The sequence below is a fragment of the Salvelinus alpinus genome, chromosome 21 (assembly GCF_045679555.1).
Source record: "Salvelinus alpinus chromosome 21, SLU_Salpinus.1, whole genome shotgun sequence".
NCBI lineage: Eukaryota > Metazoa > Chordata > Actinopteri > Salmoniformes > Salmonidae > Salvelinus > Salvelinus alpinus.
In genome coordinates this window covers 3,743,358-3,763,549 of record NC_092106.1, presented here as the reverse complement: position 1 = coordinate 3,763,549, position 20,192 = coordinate 3,743,358, and the positions used below count along the sequence as shown (strand labels likewise).

At 46.7% G+C, this 20,192-nt stretch overlaps 1 protein-coding gene across 7 annotated transcripts in view; it reads right to left on the bottom strand.

Moving 5' to 3' along the window:
- Positions 1-20,192, bottom strand: part of LOC139547603 (negative elongation factor E-like) — a 191,689-nt gene that overhangs the window by 135,282 nt on the left and 36,215 nt on the right. For 6 of the 7 annotated variants that reach the window (XR_011669560.1, XR_011669561.1, XM_071356546.1 and 3 more), the window contains exon 4: positions 16,113-16,320. Coding sequence is in view for 5 of the 7 variants with exons in the window: in XM_071356546.1 (XP_071212647.1) it covers positions 16,113-16,320 (208 nt within the window). In the remaining 2 variants the exon portion in view is untranslated. Of the gene's footprint in view, positions 1-4,066; positions 7,340-16,112; positions 16,321-20,192 lie in introns of those variants that run through there. The other variant, XM_071356545.1, reaches the window with a different exon arrangement.

The following is a 20,192-nucleotide window of genomic DNA, read 5'->3' as shown; positions in this document are numbered from 1 at the left end:
CGTGGAAACCGAAGGCAGGGCATTCTGCTAAGCTGATGGGAGTGACTGCGAGAGGCACGCCATACTGCCCTTTCACACCTGGACAAACGGATGTGAGAATGCTATTCATTGACTACAGCTCAGCGTTCAACACCATAGTGCCCTCAAAGCTCATCATTAAGCTCGGGCCCTAGGTATGAACCCCGCCCTGTGCAGGTCCTGAACTTCCTGACGGGCCAGCCCCAGGTGGTGAAAGTAGGAAACAACACCTCCACTTCGCTGATCATCAGCACAGGGGCCCCACAAGGGTGAGTGCTCAGCCCCCTCCTGTACTCCCTGTTCACCCATGACTGCGTGGCCACGCATGCCTCCAACTCAATCATCAAGTTTGCAGACGACACAACAGTTGTAGGCCTGATTACCAACAATGCCGAGACAGCCTACAGAGAGGCGGTGAGGGCCCTGGAGGAGTGGTGCCTGGAAAAGAACCTCTCCCTCAACGTCAACAAAACGAAGGAGCTGATCGTGGTCTTCAGGAAACAGCAGAGAGAGCACGCCCCTATCCACATCGACGGGACCGCAGTGGAGAAGGTGAAAAGCTTCAAGTTCCTTGGCGTACACATCACTGACAATCTTTAATGGTCCATCCACACATACAGTGTGGTGAAGAAAGCATAACAGCATCTCTTCAACCTCGGGAGACCCTCACAAACTTTTACAGATGCACAATTGCGAGCATCCTGTCGGGCTGTATCACCGCCTGGTATGGCAACTGTATTTTAGTCAATGCCACTGCGACATTGCTTGTCCTAATATTTATATATTTCTTAACTCCATTCTTTTACTTTAGATTTGTGTGTATTGTTGTGAATTGTTAGATATTACTGCACTGTTGGAGCTAGGAACACAAGCATTTCGCTACACCCGCATTAACATCGGCTAAATATGTGTATGTGACTAATACAATTTGATTTGATTTACACTGCTCAAAAAAATAAAGGGAACACTAAAATAACACATCCTAGATCTGAATGAATGAAATATTCATATTAAATACTTTTTTCTTTACATAGTTGAATGTGCTGACAACAAAATCACATAAAAATTATCAATGGAAATCAAATTTATCAACCCATGGAGGTCTGGATTTGGAGTCACACTCAAAATTAAAGTGGAAAACCACACTACAGGCTGATCCAACTTTGATGTAATGTCCTTAAAACAAGTCAAAATGAGGCTTAGTAGTGTGTGTGGCCTCCACGTGCCTGTATGACCTCCCTACAATGCCTGGGCATGCTCCTGATGAGGTGGCGGATGGTCTCCTGAGGGATCTCCTACCAGACCTGGACTAAAGCATCCGCCAACTCCTGGACAGTCTGTGGTGCAACGTGGCGTTGGTGGATGGAGCGAGACATGATGTCCCAGATGTGCTCAATTGGATTCAGGTCTGGGGAACGGGCGGGCCAGTCCATAGCATCAATGCCTTCCTCTTGCAGGAACTGCTGACACACTCCAGCCACATGAGGTCTAGCATTGTCTTGCATTAGGAGGAACCCAGGGCCAACCACACCAGCATATGGTCTCACAAGGGGTCTGAGGATCTCATCTCGGTACCTAATGGCAGTCAGGCTACCTCTGGCGAGCACATGGAGGGCTGTGCGGCCCCCCAAAGAACTGCCACCCCACACCATGACTGACCCACCGCCAAACCGGTCATGCTGGAGGATGTTGCAGGCAGCAGAACGTTCTCCACGGCGTCTCCAGACTCTGTCACGTCTGTCACGTGCTCAGTGTGAACCTGCTTTCATCTGTGAAGAGCACAGGGCGCCAGTGGCGAATTTGCCAATCTTGGTGTTCTCTGGCAAATGCCAAACGTCCTGCATGGTGTTGGGCTGTAAGCACAACCCCCACCTGTGGACGTCGGGCCCTCATACCACCCTCATGGAGTCTGTTTCTGACCGTTTGAGCAGACACATGCACATTTGTGGCCTGCTGGAGGTCATTTTGCAGGGCTCTGCCAGTGCTCCTCCTTGCACAAAGGCGGAGGTAGCGGTCCTGCTGCTGGGTTGTTGCCCTCCTACGGCCTCCTCCACGTCTCCTGATGTACTGGCCTGTCTCCTGGTAGCGCCTCCATGCTCTGGACACTACGCTGACAGACACAGCAAACCTTCTTGCCACAGCTCGCATTGATGTGCCATCCTGGATGAGCTGCACTACCTGAGCCACTTGTGTGGGTTGTAGACTCCGTCTCATGCTACCACTAGAGTGAAAGCACCGCCAGCATTCAAAAGTGACCAAAACATCAGCCAGGAAGCATAGGAACTGAGAAGTGGTCTGTGGTCACCACCTGCAGAACCACTCCTTTATTGGGGGTGTCTTGCTAATTGCCTATAATTTCCACCTGTTGTCTATTCCATTTGCACAACAGCATGTGAAATTTATTGTCAATCAGTGTTGCTTCCTAAGTGGACAGTTTGATTTCACAGAAGTGTGATTGACTTGGAGTTACATTGTGTTGTTTAAGTGTTTCCTTTATTTTTTTGAGCAGTGTATATTGAATGACTGGAAACATCCATTCTCCATAATAGCCACCTCCTCCAATTATCCCAAAATACTAACTCCCTTCATCCTAAACTGAATGTATTTAACCTGGAAATATAACAATGATGGTCTTCAAAGGGATATTTTGTCATATGGTAAAATCATATTCCGGATTAGAATTAGGAATGATGGAGCATGTTTGATTTGTTGTCTAATTCGGCGATACGTCTATTTTCCCTACTATAGTCTATGAGGCTGGAACCCTACTAGCAGCACGACTGAATCATCATAACCATCGTCCAGCATTGGAGAACGCGGATGGCAAGACGTAAGTGTTAGTCATCCTCTTGATTGTGAAAAAGATGCGTATATTGTAAAACCAAAATGTTTCGATTATTAGAACTCAATACATGTTATCACTGTTATAATTTCAACAGATGTCAACACTATAGTTCTGCAATGACTAACGAAATTCTATGAACAAAATATTTACCAAATATTATTCTCTTTCAGCTACATGAGAATCTACAATACTATGTATGGAAGGTGGAGTGTCTACGTGTTGAAAATGGCTGAGGTGCTACAACTTCGAGTTGATGTCACCACGCAACACAGGATGCAGTTGGCACACCTTTGAGCGGGGAAGGACCTGAGCTTTCCCTACTGTCGGCTTTCCCTATTGGCTCCCGGGAAGTGTGAAAACCTACAGAGTACTCAGAAATATTGTTGAAAGAGGGGAGCCTACAACAAAACATATACACTGAGTGGACAAAACATTAGGAACACTTACGCAATATTGAGTTACACTCCTATTGCATTCAGAACAATCGCAATTCGTCGAGGCACGGACTCTACTGGGTGTCGAAAGCATTCCACAGGGATGCTAGCGCATGTTGACTCCAATGCTTCCCACAGTTGTGTCAAGTTGGCTAGATGTCCTTTGGGTGGTGGACCATTCTTGATACACACCGGAACTGTTAAGTGTAAACCCGGCAGCATCAGTTCTTGACACACTCACAGTTCGTGGCACCTACTACAATACCCTTTTCAAAGGCCCTTAAATATTTAGTCTTGCCCATTCACCCTCTGAACGGCACACATGCACAATCCATGTCTCGATTGTCTCCAGGCTTAAAAATCATTCTTGAACCTGTCTCCCCCCCTTCATCTACACTGATTGAAGTGGATTTAACAAGTGACATCAATAAGGGGTCATAGCTTTCACCTGGATTCACCTGGTCAGTCTATGTCATAGAAAGAGAAGGTGTTCCTAAAGTTTTGTACACTCAGTGTAAATCATGCAAATAAGGGACGTTTGTGTGAGCAACATTAAACAAGTGAGAAACAATATTTGTATCTAGTTTATCTAGCATTATAGGTATCATTATTATACTTTTATGTTTATTTAGTTTACTGGTCCCTTTTCCTGGATATCTATGCTCCTGAGGGTACTCACTTCAAATGAGCAGACATAGGGGAGGGTAGAGATCCAGAAAGACTGATGGAATACCCTGGTGTACAAAACAAGTCGGTCCAATTAGACAGATCAGGTCAAATAAAGGTTTATTAGGGAGATAAACAAGAATACAAGGTAACTTTCTCAAAATGACAAAAGCACAGTGTTAGGAAAACATTCTGATAAAGTACTAAACTGGCAAAGTACTGAACTGATATCACTCAGACCATGGCAAAAAAAATACAAAATAAAATGATGAATATAGATATCACCAAATGGAATCTTTCTCCTAATTGGTATACACGTTTTTAACTGTTATGTAAACATATGTGGTAATAAATAAACAGAATAGTGTAGTGGTGAACTGCCAGCAGTTATGTGATGTAAGGTGCATGAGTGGTCGGATTGAAGTATTTAGCAGTCTGTGAACTTGGAGCTGTCTCTGGTGGTACTGCTGGACTGTAAATGGTTGTCCATGTATTTATAGGCTTTCCTGTGAAGGCGCTGGAAGTTGATTTACTGCGCCGTCTTCCGGAGTGAAGACATCAGAGCTCTACAGCCTAGGGATCACCACTCGGTTCTTGTCCCATGGCTCCATACTACCAAACAGTATAGTCTTTATGCTGAATGTCTGTACTGCTTGTGAGCGGTGCATAGATCCTGTAGATCGGCCAATGTCAGAATGTAATTTCTGGTAGAATCGGACAAGCCGCAAATACCCTCCTCCAGGCAAAAAAAGTTCCATGTGTTCCATCCTGCTCACATATACAGTACCAGTCAAAAGTTTGGATACACTTACTCATTCAATGGTTTTTCTTTATTTTTTACAATTTTCTACATGTAGAATATAAATATATTTTACAGTCGTGGCCAAAAGTTTTGAGAATGACACAAATATGAATTTTCACAAAGTTTGCTGCTTCAGTGTCTTCAGATACTTTTGTCACATGTTACTATGGAATACTGAAGTATAATTAAAAGCATTTCATAAGTGTCAAAGGCTTTTATTGACAATTACATGAAGTTGATGTAAAGAGTATTGACTTTATATTTGCATTGTTGACCCTTCTTTTTCAAGACCTCTGCACTCCGCCCTGGCAGCCCATTCTTGCATAATCAATGCTTGGAGTTTGTGGGTTTTTGTTTGTCCACCCGCCTCTTGAGGATTGACACAAGTTCTCAATGGGATTAAGGTCTGGGGAGTTTCCTGGCCATGGACCCAAAATATCTGTTTTGTTCCCCGAGACACTTAGCTATCATTTTTGCCTTATGGCAAGGTGCTCCATTATACTGGAAAAGGCATTGTTCGTCACCAAACTGTTCCTGGATGGTTGGGAGAAGTTGCTCTCGGAGGATGTGTTGGTACCATTCTTTATTCATGGCTGTGTTCTTAAGTAAAATTGTGAGTGAGCCCACTCCCTAGGCTGAGAAGCAACCCCACACATGAATGGTTTCAGGATGCTTTGCATGACACAGGACTGATGGTAGGGCTCACCTTGTCTTCTCCGGACAAGCTTTTTTCCGGATGCCCCAAACAATCGGAAAGGGGATTCATCAGAGAAAATGACTTTACCCCAGTCCTCAGCAGTCCAATCCCTGTACCTTTTGCAGAATATCAGTCTGCCCCTGATGTTTTTCCTGGAGAGAAGTGGCTTCTTTGCTGCCCTTCTTGACACCAGGCCATCCTCCAAAAGTCTTCGCCTCACTGTGTGTGCAGATGCACTCACACCTGCCTACTGCCATTCCTGAGCAAGCTCTGTACTGGTGGTGCTCCGATCCCGCAGCTGAATCAACTTTAGGAGATGGTCCTGGCGCTTGCTGGACTTTCTTGGGCGCCCTGAAGCCTTCTTCACAACAATTGAACCGCTATCCTTGAAGTTCTTGATGATCCGATAAATGGTTGATTTAGGTGCAATCTTACTGGCAGCAATATCCTTGCTTGTGAAGCCCTTTTTGTGCAAAGCAATGATGACGGCACGTGTTTCATTGCAGGTAACCATGTTTGACAGAGGAAGAACAATGATTCCAAGCACCACCCTCCTTTTGAAGCTTCCAGTCTGTTATTTGAACTCAATCAGCATGACAGAGTGATCTCCAGCCTTGTCCTTGTCAACACTCACACCTGTGTTAACGACAGAATCACTGACATGATGTCAGCTGGTCCTTTTGTGGCAGGGCTGAAATGCAGAGGAAATTTTTTTTTGGGGAGTCAGTTAATTTGCATGGCAAAGAGGGACTTTGCAATTAATTGCAATTCATCTAATCTCTCTAAATAACATTCTGGAGTATATGCAAATTGCCATCATACAAACTGAGGCAGCAGATTTTGTGAAAATTAATATTTGTGTCATTCTCTAAACTTTTGGCCACGACTGTATATTTGAGATTCTTCAAAGTAGCCACCCTTTGCCTTGATGACAGGTTTGCAAACTCTTCGCATTCTCAAAACCAGCTTCATGAGGAATCTGGAATGCGTTTAATTTAGTTTAACAGGTGTGCCTTGTTAATGCGTTTGAGCCAACCAGTTGTGTTGTGACAAGGTAGGGGTGGTATACAGAAGATAGACTTGGTCTTTTACCAAATAGGGCTATATTATGGCAAGAACAGCTCAAATAAGAAAAGAGAAGCAACAGACCATCATTACTTTAAGACATGAAGGTCAGTCAATGCAGAAAATGTCAAGAACTTTGAAAGTTTCTTCAAGTGCAGTCACAAAAATCATCAAGCGCTATGATGAAACTAGCTCTCATGAGGACCGCCACAGGAAAGGAATACCCAGAGTTACCTCTGGTGCAGAGGATAAGTTCTTTAGAGTTACCAGCCTCAGAAATTGCAGCCCAATAAATGATTCACAGAGTTCAAGTAATAGACACATCTCAACATCAACAGTTCGGAGGAGACTGCGTGAATCAGGCCTTCATGGATGAATTTCTGCAAAGAAACCAGTACTTAAGGACACCAAAAAGAAGAAGAGACTTCCTTGGGCCTAGAAACATGAGCAATGGATATCAGACTGGTGGAAAATCTGTCCTTTGGGCTGGATGAGTACAAATTGGAGATATTTGGTTCCAACCGCTGTATCTTTGTGAGACGCAGAGTAGGCGAACGGATGATCTCCGCAGGTGTGATTCCCACCGTGAAGTATAGAGGGGGAAGTGTGATGTTGCTTTGCTGGTGTGTTCTTTCATAGTTTTCTACAACGTAGAAATTAGTCAAAATTAAACAAAAACCCTTGAATGAGTAGGTGTGTCCAACCTTTTGACTGCAAAAAAAAAAGGCAGGTGCACCAGCGAGGCTGTCCTCGGTCTGGGATGTCTGGAAACCCTGGGATAGCTTACCCCGAATGAGGACTGCAATGGAAATCTACAGAAGAAACACATGTAAACAACACTATTAGGAGTCTATTTTAATGTTCAGTACATGGTCTATAATGTATAACTGATCGTGGTTTTCAGACAGAAGGGTTGAGTATCACACTTCTACAATCAATACACACCATCTTGATAACCAATGTAGCTAGTGAAATAACCACTTGTTGATACCAAATCAAATGCAGTAGCTCGATGTTCTTGATCAATCCTGAGCCTGGGACTATAAGGTTCTATCTGCAAAAATATGATTCCGTGATAATTGGCTTTAAAGTTCCCGAACCCTCATGGTTTGAATGGTGTCAGCAAATTTTTATATTGTATTCTTTTGAACTTAACCACATGAACTGGGGTATTTAAAATACTATATAGGTAGAGAACATTGAACAGAACAAGACTATGTCAATAACAATTTTGACAAAAATGCAGATAGATATATCAAAATATAAAATTAAATTGAATGCGTCGTCTATGATTCGGCTACATCATACTCATAGCAATTTGTTTGACATTGGTGCCCATCGCCGCTTGTTAATTTCACAAATTCTAGCTAATCAGCTTGCTTGCTAGTCTAACTAGGTAGCTTGCTAGCTAAAGACTACACTAGTTCAAGAATATACCCAGTATATAACGTTTTACCTTGTTCTGAAGACATTGCAACTCGGAATTTATTTATTTTATTTTCAATCTTGTCCGTATTAATCGCAGCCTAGACTCTGTTCAGAGAGGATGTTGATGTAGTGTCGTTCCCAGCCGACTACCTATGAGAGCGGGGGTTTTGGGGAAACTGCATTCAAACCTTGAAATAATACAGCGTTCTTGCAAGAGGGGTGTACAGAAACACCTGTATACACACAGTTACACAGCACCACTTTAACACATCCCACTAAACTAAAAGTGCGTTTTCCAAAACAACACATTTCTCTTTCAAAACGCACTACACCTTCAAAACGTTAAATATGTGTCACAAAATCTAATACCAAAACAATATATTGTCATCTTATGAGAAGATTTCTTTAGCAAAAATTAACTTACACCCTCAAAACTTAGAATACATGTCACAAAATTTGTATCATTTGTTATTGAATGAGGTCATCACACAATTCATTACATACTGGCTCAACAAATAACAACCATAATCATAAATAAACCACTTTTCTCCTATGAAAAAAAGAGTATAATGATACGAGATTGTTATGAAATATTTTTGAAAAGTAAGCTGTATTCTTGTTCGCTGAATTAGTATCAAATACTAAAGCAGGAAGAATGTCACTAAAAAGGCGTAGAAAACTCCATTTGATACTGTATGGAATTGTTGTTATTGAGTAAACGCATGCACACACGTAGCAACATTTCTCCTGTAGAAGCACACATTACAGGCAATCATCTTTCTCTTGTGCATTTATCCTGTGTGAACCAGTCAGCCTGCTAGTTAGCTAGCTGTTTGCGTTGGATGGCTAACGTGTTCAGGCATGGGTCGGGGCAGAGCTCTCCAAACAGACAGAGAACTGGGCTGTTTGGTTTGAACTACAAAGCTCGTTTTCTTTTCCTCCTTCTGTCTGTTCAGCGGTTTTAAATGTGAGCGGCGGTGGGTTTGTGAAGCTCGGGGTCTGTTTTCAGGAGTCTTCTCATTATTTGTGGTTAAAAAAAGCAGCTAAATTACACTTACAGCAGCAGCAGCACCGCCACAGGGCATCGTCGGCAACAGAACAGCGCTCGCTCTTCTTTGTATGAGTCTGGAGGGAGACCCCCCCCCCCCTTGATGTGAGTATGTATGTGTGTGTTCCTTAACAGTCTACCGCTATGCCCCTCTGCAGGCAGGGTTCACTTCCAAACCTCCCCTGTTGCCCCTCCTCCTCCCCCGCCTCCTCTGGCCGCCTCCCTCTCAGGAGCCTCATTGGAGAGCCACCACGCCCACCTGGAGGAACGGGATGTACCCCCAGCCCCCATACCTCCCCCCTTTCTCCCACCTCGCCCGCTCCAATCCACTGCGTCCATATCGCTGCCGGCCCCACTGCTTTAGTACGCATTGATTTCATTCAAATCTAACCTTCCACGCCGCGTTTGAAGTTGTCCTCTCTCCCTGGCCTACCCAGACACAGCCTAGAGTCCTGCAAAACAGCCCAACTAACACACACACACACAGAGAGCGCCAAAGGTTCCCCAGACCGATCCATTTACAGACACAATCACAACAACACCATCCATGGCTGGAGGGCAGGGCTCTGTACTGAAACGCACGCCAAACACATACACACTGCTGGCTCTGTGTGTATTACCAGCACTAATGAGCTGATAGATGTTGAACTGATGAGAGGAGAGCAAATAATTTACTATGAGCAGGGATGAAACACACACAGAGAAAATGTGCACACATCTCTCTTACTCATAGCTAGGCCTAGTTCCTAGGTATAGGGCACTGCCATAGAGTATGTCTACCACCCTCTCTGACCCGTCGACTCATGCCACCCACCATCAAATGCCCAGCCCATCTCCACTAACCACAGGGAACACCATAAGAAACCAATTGGATGGAAATTCCGTCCTTCTTGCACAAGGTGCTCTACTCTAGAATCCTTCTTGGTTTTTCTCTTGAAGCGGTACAGAATAGAGAAAAGGGAACTTTTTTCTTGAAATTGCTGGAGTGTGAAGCAAACAAATTTAACGGAGCGGGAAAATATCAAAGTGTGTGTGTGGGGGGGGGGGGGAGACAGCGGCATGTCAGACGATCTCTGGTCTACAACAGGGATGTGGCTCTGTTCGATGTCGTGTGTTGGGTGGGCTGGTTAGCTGTTGTTTGAGTGTGTGTGTGTGTGTGTGTGTGTGTGTGTGTGTGTGTGTGTAAACCAAGACAGTCCATCAGCAAACTCTTACACACACACACTTTCACACACACCGAGCGGGTCAGAGGAAAGCAGAGATCCTTATCAAGCGTTTTAAAGGATATTGAAGCCTTAATAAGAAAATATAGATATATTCCACTGGCCTTTTTAGTTGAGTGTGTTCACTATATTTGTTTGGCTGATATCGATCTAAGAAAAGGAAATGTGTAATACAACTAAATAAAGAAAACACATAAATACATATATATAGCCCCTTTAAAAGCCAACACAAACCCCCCCCCATTTCAACCTGTCAAACCCATTGTAATAAGCCACAAAATCCTTAAATGCAAGATTCCCGAGCATTAGCGCAATACAAACAACTAGTGATGGCGAAAAAATATATACAATTAATAACGGAATATTATTTTTGGACAATATTTTTTATCGATATTTGACTCCAATTCTTTTGCTACTGTAGGTATCATTAGCTTGCGTTAGTCAGCTTTACTTGCGCCAAATCTCCAGTATTTTTCATCCTTGTTTTCCATCTTTTTAAATATTAAGCAAACATGTTTTCAGCACTTTAATTTCCCTGACTGATCAAAACTCATAAAATTGCAATAAAATCATAGTATTGATTCGTGAGAATCGCAATACATATCGTATCAGCACCTAGGTATCGTGATAATATTGTATATTGAGGTCCCTAGGCAATTCCCAGCCCTACAAACAGCATCAATGCACCTTACGTCCTCCCATTTAGACCAAAGTCAATATCTGGGGACAATATCTAATTTAGGATCAGTTTTACCTTTTAGATCACAATTAATATCATTACATGGACAGGGAGGACCGGATCCTAGATCAGAAGTCCTACTCTTGAGAAGATTGATACCAATACACCCCATTGACCTCATTTATAACAGCTGCGTAAATTTCACACCAAATATCTGCGTGCTCCATTTCTGAAAAGAAGACGTGCTGTACGTCCATATTTATAAACTTGGCGCGCGGCAATCACGCGCATGTTTGCCGTTACAGATCCGACCCGTCCTAAAACTGTGCGTGCGTGAATGAGAAATATAACTCTGCCTGAACAACACCCACCATTCACCATACACCGTCCACGCATTCTGCAAGATTGATTGTATATTGGAAACAATTTGAAAGTAAATGATACAGCCACACTTCTGTGCAAAAGACACCTTTAATTCAAGATCTGGTATCAGTAGATTATTGTGTTTCTTTCTCCTGCCTTGGTATGGGCTCTAAGTCTACGATATCACGCTCCTATCGCACAGCAATACTGTAGCCTTTACCCATACTGTCAAATCTAAGCTACCGGTCTACAGTTGAAGTCGGAAGTTTACATACACCTTAGCCAAATACATTGAAACAAATTTTTTCACAATTCCTGACATTTAATCCAAGTAAATATTCCCTGTCTTAGGTCAGTTGGGATCACAACTTTATTTTAAGAATGTGAAATGTATGAATAATAGTAGAGAGAATGATTTATTTCAGCTTTTATTTCTTTCATCACATTCCCAGTGGGTCAGAAGTTTACATACACTCAATTAGTATTTGGTAGCATTGCCTTTAAATTGTTTAACTTGGCTCAAACGTTTCGGGTAGCCTTCCACAAGCTTTCCACAATAAGTTGGGTGAATTTTGGCCCATTCCTCCTGACAGAGCTGGTGTAACTGAGTCAGGATTGTAGGTCTCCTTGCTCGCACACGCTTTTTCAGTTCTGCCCACAAATTTTCTATAGGATGAGGTCAGGGCTTTGTGATTGCCACTCCAATAGCTTGACTTTGTTGTCCTTAAGCCATTTTCCACAACTTTGGAAGTATGCTTGGGGTCATTGGCCAGTTGGAAGACCCATTTGCGACCAAGCTTATACTTCTTGACTGATGTCTTGAGATGTTGCTTCAATATATCCCCATAATGTTCCTTCCTCATGATGCAATCTATTTTGTGAAGTGCACCAGCCCCTCCTGCAGCAAAGCACCCCCACAACATGATGCTGCCACCCCCGTGCTTCACGGTTGGGATGGTGTTCTTCAGCTTGCAAGCCTCCCCCTTTTTCATCCAAACATAACGATGGTCATTATGGCCAAACAGTTCTATTTTTGTTTCATCAGACCAGAGGACAGACAGTATAATCTTTGTCCCCATGTGCAGTTGCAAACTGTAGTCTGGCTTTTTTAATGGCGATTTTGGAGCAGTGGCTTCCTCCTTGCTGAGCGGCCTTTCAGGTAATGTCGATATAGGACTCATTTTACTGTGGATATAGATGCTTTTGTACCCGTTCCCTTCAGCATCTTCACAAGGTCCTTTGCTGTTGTTCTGGGATTGTTTTGCACTTTTCGCACAAAAGTACGTTCATCTCTAGGAGACAGAACGCGTCTCATTCCTGAGCGGTATGACGACCGTGTGGTCCCATGGTGTTTATACTTCTTTATACTTTTTTGCTGAGGTCTTGGCTGATTTCTTTGGATTTTTCTATGATGTCAAGCAAAGAGGCACTGAGTTTGAAGGTAGGCCTTGAAATACATCCACAGGTACACCTCCAATTGACTCAAATTATGTCAATTAGCCTATCAGAAGCTTCTAAAGCCATGACATTTTCTGGAATTTTCCAAGCTGTTAAAAGGCACAGTCAACTTAGTGTATGTAAACTTCTGACCCACTGGAATTGTGATAGAGTAAATTATAAGTGAAATAATTTGTCTGTAAACAATTGTTGGAAAAATTACTTGTGTCATGCACAAAGTAGATATCCTAACCGACTTGCCAAAACTATAGTTTGTTAACAAGAAATTTGTGGAGTGGTTGAAAAACAAGTTTGATTGACTCCAACCTAAGTGTATGTAAACCTCCGACTTCAACTGTATACAGTGCCAGTCAAAGGTTTGGACACATCTACTCATTCAAGGGTTTTTCTTTATTTTGACTATTTTCTACATTGTGGTTTGGACACATCTACTCATTCAAGGGTTTTTCTTTATTTTGACTATTTTCTACATTGTAGAATAATAGTGAAGACATCAAAACTATGAAATAACACAAATGGAATCATGTAATAACCAAAAAAGTATCAAATAAATCAAAATATATTTTAGATTTTAGATTCTTCAAACTAGCAACTCTTTGCCTTGATGACAGTTTTGCACACTCTTGGCATTCTCTCAACCAGCTTAACCTGGAATACTTTTCCAAAAGTCTAGAAGGAGTTCCCACATATGCTGAGCACTTGTTGGCTGCTTTTCCTTCACTCTGCGGTCAACCAACTCATCCCAAACCATCTCAATTGGGTTGAAGACGGGTGATTGTGGAGGCCAGGTCATCTGATGCAGCACTCCATCACTCTCCTTGGTCAAATAGCCCTTCCACAGTCTGGAGATGTGTTTTGGGTCATTGCCCTGTTGAAAAACAAATGATAGTCACACTAAGCGCAAACCAGATGGGATGGCGTATCGCTGCAGAATGCTGTGGTAGCCATGCTGTTTAAGTGTGCCTTGAATTCTAAATAACTCAACAACAGTTTTTTTCTGAGGTCTTGGTTGATTTCTTTTGATTTTCCCATGATGTCAAGCAAAGAGGCACTGAGTTTGAAGGTAGGCCTTGAAATACATCCACATCCAATTGACTCAAATGATGGTAATTAGCCTATCAAAAGCTACTAAAGCCATGACATCATTTTCTGGAATTTTCCAAGCAGTGTAAAAGGCACAGTGAGCTTGTGATACGGTGAATTATAAGTGAAATAATCTGTCTGTAAACAATTGTTGAAAAAATGACTTGTCAGGCACAAAGTAGATGTCCTAACCGACTTGCCAAAACTATAGTTTATTAACAAGAAATTTGTGGAGTGGTTGAAAAGCGAGTTTAATGACTCCAACCTAAGTGTATGTAAACTTCCAACTTCAACTGTATGTTTCAATCATTTGCAGTAACTTGTGCTGTATTTGGCAAAGGACTGTGAACAGTTTATAAAAGAAAAAACAATGGCAAATTGCTGTGGACCTGTCAGCAGAACGTTTGAATTCAACATGTTTTGCAATGACTTTTCCCCCAACCTAAATATGCTGGACTGCCCATTAAATTTGTGTAGCCTTTTATAAACCGCACTGCCTTTGGGATCAAACATACTGTATCAACACTTGAAATACATATAGCCTATGTATTTACTAGGCTACTAGCCCCAATTAAATGAGACGTGTATGGTCATTTCTTGTAGGCATATGGCTACTTTGGGAATAAGATGACATCACGGCCAGAAAATGTGAGGAATTTATTCCGCAATTGTTATGAAAATAAAATAAATAGGAAAATTATTCCTATGTCTAATCTAAGTTTGCGTGAGAATGTCCTTTCCTCCATGCAAACCTTAGACCATGCGTACACACATTTTCTAGTATTGTATTGCAAGCAGGCAAGTAAGTAATTTGTGCAAATGGGTAAAATGACAACACACTTATTCATAAAAACATAATAACAAGATGCAGCCATTTGGGGTTAGGGAAGAGTGAAAATCTGTGTTTTATTTTTTGAATAATAAGACACAGGAATCTATTTCTGCTTATTTTATTCTCCTAACCATTGCAGAATAAATTCCCCACGCGCATGTTGTGTCTCAACCAATGGCGGGCACAACCCAAAAACCTCAGATGATGTAAAGTAGGGTCTAAGATACATAAAACATAATATAAAAACATAAATATAAAAACACGTAAATGCCGATTATTGTTATATTTGCACATGCAAATACAAAAATATCTAACGTGTGTTTAGATAATTGACGTTAAAAGATGTCCTAATTTGCATTAAAAAAAACTTTTTTTCAAGTAAATATAAAATAGTTTGACAACCCTATTTGTAAGCTTTTACATGATGTCAAACTCAACTGTTTATCTTTTCCAGTGATGATGACATGTATTTCTTCATGGTATGGTTGGGTATGAGAAATGGGTCAACTTTGAGCATATCCTGAATGTTTTGGCATTCAAGCTCAAAAAGTCACTTTCTGATCACTTTTTTCTTTTTTAAAGGGATGCTGTCAAAAAGTGATTGAATTCAAATGGATTTACCAATAGGCTATTTAAAGCTGTTCTGTATGCGATCCCATAGGCAGCCGGTTTATAACCTACAGTTGGTCAAAATGAGAGTGATCTTCTACTTTGAAGTACGTATGCTACTACTGTTTGTAGCCTACTGTAATCATTTTTTTGAAATTAGTAGCCTAGACAATATTTTGAAATTCGCGGTCAGTCCAGCACATTAGGTTGTGTGGGGAGGTCATTGCAAAACATTGTTGAATTGAAATGTTCTCTAGGTCCACAACAATTTGCCATCGTTTTCTCTTTTAGAAAATGTCACCGTCCTTTGCCAAATACAGCTTAAGTTACTGCAAAAGACTGAAAAATTGCCTCCACAGTGCTCTCTCTGCGCGTCCCTCCGAGCTCTCTAGCGCATAACTGACGAGTCCGAGACACGCGCCACTCAATATGACAGACAACGACTCCCCGCCAATCACATTACCCCGCCCTCCAATCACATTAGGACACAGCGCTTGGGGGCGGGATATGGGTAAATCAAGGTGCTATTCTCACGGAAAGTAAGGCCCCCTGAGTGAGTTAGGTCCACATATTGCACCTGGGTTGTCTGTGTGTGCGCGTTGTGTGTGTGTGTGTGTGTGTGTGTGAACATATTGCAACTGGGCCAAGGTAGATCAACAGTAGAGAGATAAAAAGATCAACTATGTTCAGGTGACGCAGGTACACTTAAGGATGCAACATTACAAGAGAGAATGTAACGCATTCCGAGAAGGAGTGATGGATGGATCCCAGCCGGGGTGTCTCTCCTGGATACTCTCATAACGGGTATGTGCGTATGTCAGTGTGAGTATGCCATGGACTCACAAAGGAACTTTTCACTCACCCTTGTTTGTCGGACCGCTTGGCTTTGGCTCTGCCCATGTCTCGGTCCCTGTCCTTCTCCTTCTCCTTCTCCTTGTCTTTGTCCCTGTCTTTCTCCTTCTCCTTGTCTTTGTCCTTCTCCTTCTCCTTGTCTTTGTCGTGGCCCTTCAGCCGGCTGCGGTCTCGGCTGTGGCTCTTCTTGCGGCTGGACCGGCCGCTGCTCACGAGACCTGGAGAGACAACACAACACACGACCAGAATCACAAAAAAATATTGATAAAAAGTATGTAAAGTATGTTTGATTTGAAATATACTGTAACAGTTAGCACTAACAATGGCCGAAGAGGCACAGTAACAGTTCACAACAATGCTCTAACTTTGAGGCTACCTGCTGCCCCAGTTAGCATTTGAGCTAACACTATCCAGCATGATTCTCACATGCAACAAAAACCACCCCAGCAGGGTAATCCAGGTCCCATATGTTTTGACTCCCAAGGCCTTGGGTCAGTCAGACTGTTAGAGAGGGCTTTATGTACTGTAGGGCCTCTGTAACTTGTAATGCCTTGTGTCACGTTATTCATTGTTTAAATGTTGAAAAGACTAAATCAGTGTGTGTGTGTATGTGTGTGTGTGAGAGAGTGAGTGAGTGAGTGAGTGAGTGAGTGAGTGAGTGAGTCTATTGGAAAACCCGAGTCGGCGCTGTGATCAGAAACTGATGGTTGGAGATGGGGGACAGGCTGGAGATGGGGGACCGGCTGGAGATGGGGGACCGGCTGGAGATGGGGGAACGGATGGAGATGGGGGACTGGGGGACCGGCTGGAGATAAGGGACTGGGGGACCAGTTGGAGATGGGGGACAGGCTGGAGATGGGGGACCGGCTGGAGATGGGGGACAGGCTGGAGATGGGGGACAGGCTGGAGATGGGCGACCGGCTGGAGATGGGGGAACGGATGGAGATGGGGGACCGGCTGGAGATAAGGGACTAGGGGACCAGTTGGAGATGGGGGACAGGCTGGAGATGGGGGACCGGCTGGAGATGGGGGACGGGTTGGAGATGGGGGCCCGGGGGGAGGTGGGGGACCGGCTGGAGATGGGGGACCGGCTGGAGATGGGGGACCGGCTGGAGATGGGGGACAGGCTGGAGATAAGGGACCGGCTGGAGATGGGGGACAGGCTGGAGATGGGGGACCGGCTGGAGATGGGGGAACGGATGGAGATGGGGGACTGGCTGGAGATAAGGGACTGGGGGACCAGTTGGAGATGGGGGACAGGCTGGAGATGGGGGACAGGCTGGAGATGGGGGACCGGCTGGAGATGGGGGACCGGCTGGAGATGGGGGACAGGCTGGAGATGGGGGACAGGCTGGAGATGGGCGACCGGCTGGAGATGGGGGAACAGATGGAGATGGGGGACTGGGGGACCGGCTGGAGATAAGGGACTGGGGGACCAGTTGGAGATGGGGGACAGGCTGGAGATGGGGGACCGGCTGGAGATGGGGGACCGGCTGGAGATGGGGGACCGGCTGGAGATGGGGGACCGGCTGGAGATGGGGGACCGGCTGGAGATGGGGGACCGGCTGGAGATGGGGGACCGGCTGGAGATGGGGGACCGGCTGGAGATGGGGGACCGGCTGGAGATGGGGGACCGGCTGGAGATGGGGGACAGGCTGGAGATGGGGGACAGGCTGGAGATGGGGGACAGGCTGGAGATGGGCGACCGGCTGGAGATGGGGGACCGGCTGGAGATGGGGGACCGGCTGGATATGGGGGACAGGCTGGAGATGGGGGACCGGCTGGAGATGGGGGACAGGCTGGAGATGGGGGACAGGCTGGAGATGGGGGACCAGTTGGAGATGGGGGACTGGGCTGGAGATAAGGGACTGGGCTGGAGATAAGGGACTGGGGGACCAGTTGGAGATGGGGGACAGGCTGGAGATGGGGGACCGGCTGGAGATAAGGGACTGGGGGACCAGTTGGAGATGGGGGACTAGTTGGAGATGGGGGACCGGTTGGAGATGGGGGACCGGCTGGAGATAAGGGACTGGGGGACCAGTTGGAGATGGGGGACAGGCTGGAGATGGGGGACCGGTTGGAGATGGGGGACCGGCTGGAGATGGGCGACCGGCTGGAGATGGGGGAACGGATGGAGATGGGGGAACGGATGGAGATGGGGGACCGGCTGGAGATAAGGGACTGGGGGACCAGTTGGAGATGGGGGACAGGCTGGAGATGGGGGACCGGCTGGAGATGGGGGACAGGCTGGAGATGGGGGACAGGCTGGAGATGGGGGACCGGCTGAAGATGGGCGACCGGCTGGAGATGGGGGACCGGCTGGAGATAAGGGACTGGGGGACCAGTTGGAGATGGGGGACAGGCTGGAGATGGGGGACAGGCTGGAGATGGGGGACCGGCTGGAGATGGGGGACCGGCTGGAGATGGGGGACAGGCTGGAGATGGGCGACCGGCTGGAGATGGGGGAACGGATGGAGATGGGGGACTGGCTGGAGATAAGGGACTGGGGGACCAGTTGGAGATGGGGGACAGGCTGGAGATGGGGGACCGGCTGGAGATGGGGGACAGGCTGGAGATGGGGGACCGGCTGGAGATGGGGGACCGGCTGGAGATGGGGGACCGGCTGGAGATGGGGGACCGGCTGGAGATGGGGGACCGGCTGGAGATGGGGGACCGGCTGGAGATGGACGACCGGCTGGAGATGGGGGAACGGATGGAGATGGGGGAACGGATGGAGATGGGGGACTGGGGGACCGGCTGGAGATAAGGGACTGGGGGACCAGTTGGAGATGGGGGACAGGCTGGAGATGGGGGACCGGCTGGAGATGGGGGACAGGCTGGAGATGGGGGACAGGCTGGAGATGGGGGACAGGCTGGAGATGGGGGACCGGCTGGAGATGGGGGACCGGCTGGAGATGGGGGACCGGCTGGAGATGGGGGACCGGCTGGAGATGGGGGACCGGCTGGAGATGGGGGACCGGCTGAAGATGGGCGACCGGCTGGAGATGGGGGACCGGCTGGAGATGGGGGACCGGCTGGAGATGGGGGACAGGCTGGAGATGGGGGACCGGCTGGAGATGGGGGACCGGCTGGAGATGGGGGACAGGCTGGAGATGGGGGACAGGCTGGAGATGGGGGACCGGCTGGAGATGGGGGACCGGCTGGAGATGGGGGACAGGCTGGAGATGGGGGACAGGCTGGAGATGGGGGACAGGCTGGAGATGGGCGACCGGCTGGAGATGGGGGAACGGATGGAGATGGGGGACTGGGGGACCGGCTGGAGATAAGGGACTGGGGGACCAGTTGGAGATGGGGGACAGGCTGGAGATGGGGGACAGGCTGGAGATGGGGGACCGGCTGGAGATGGGGGACGGGCTGGAGATGGGGGACGGGCTGGAGATGGGCGACCGGCTGGAGATGGGGGAACGGATGGAGATGGGGGACTGGGGGACCGGCTGGAGATAAGGGACTGGGGGACCAGTTGGAGATGGGGGACAGGCTGGAGATGGGGGACCGGCTGGAGATGGGGGACAGGCTGGAGATGGGGGACCGGCTGGAGATGGGGGACAGGCTGGAGATGGGGGACAGGCTGGAGATGGGGGACCGGCTGGAGATGGGGGACCGGCTGGAGATGGGGGACAGGCTGGAGATGGGGGACAGGCTGGAGATGGGGGACAGGCTGGAGGTGGGCGACCGGCTGGAGATGGGGGAACGGATGGAGATGGGGGACTGGGGGACCGGCTGGAGATAAGGGACTGGGGGACAGGCTGGAGATGGGGGACCGGCTGGAGATGGGGGACAGGCTGGAGATGGGGGACCGGCTGGAGATGGGGGACCGGCTGGAGATGGGGGAACGGATGGAGATGGGGGACTGGGGGACCGGCTGGAGATAAGGGACTGGGGGACCAGTTGGAGATGGGGGACAGGCTGGAGATGGGGGACCGGCTGGAGATGGGGGACCGGCTGGAGATGGGGGACCGGCTGGAGATGGGGGACCGGCTGGAGATGGGGGACCGGCTGGAGATGGGGGACCGGCTGGAGATGGGGGACAGGCTGGAGATGGGGGACAGGCTGGAGATGGGGGACAGGC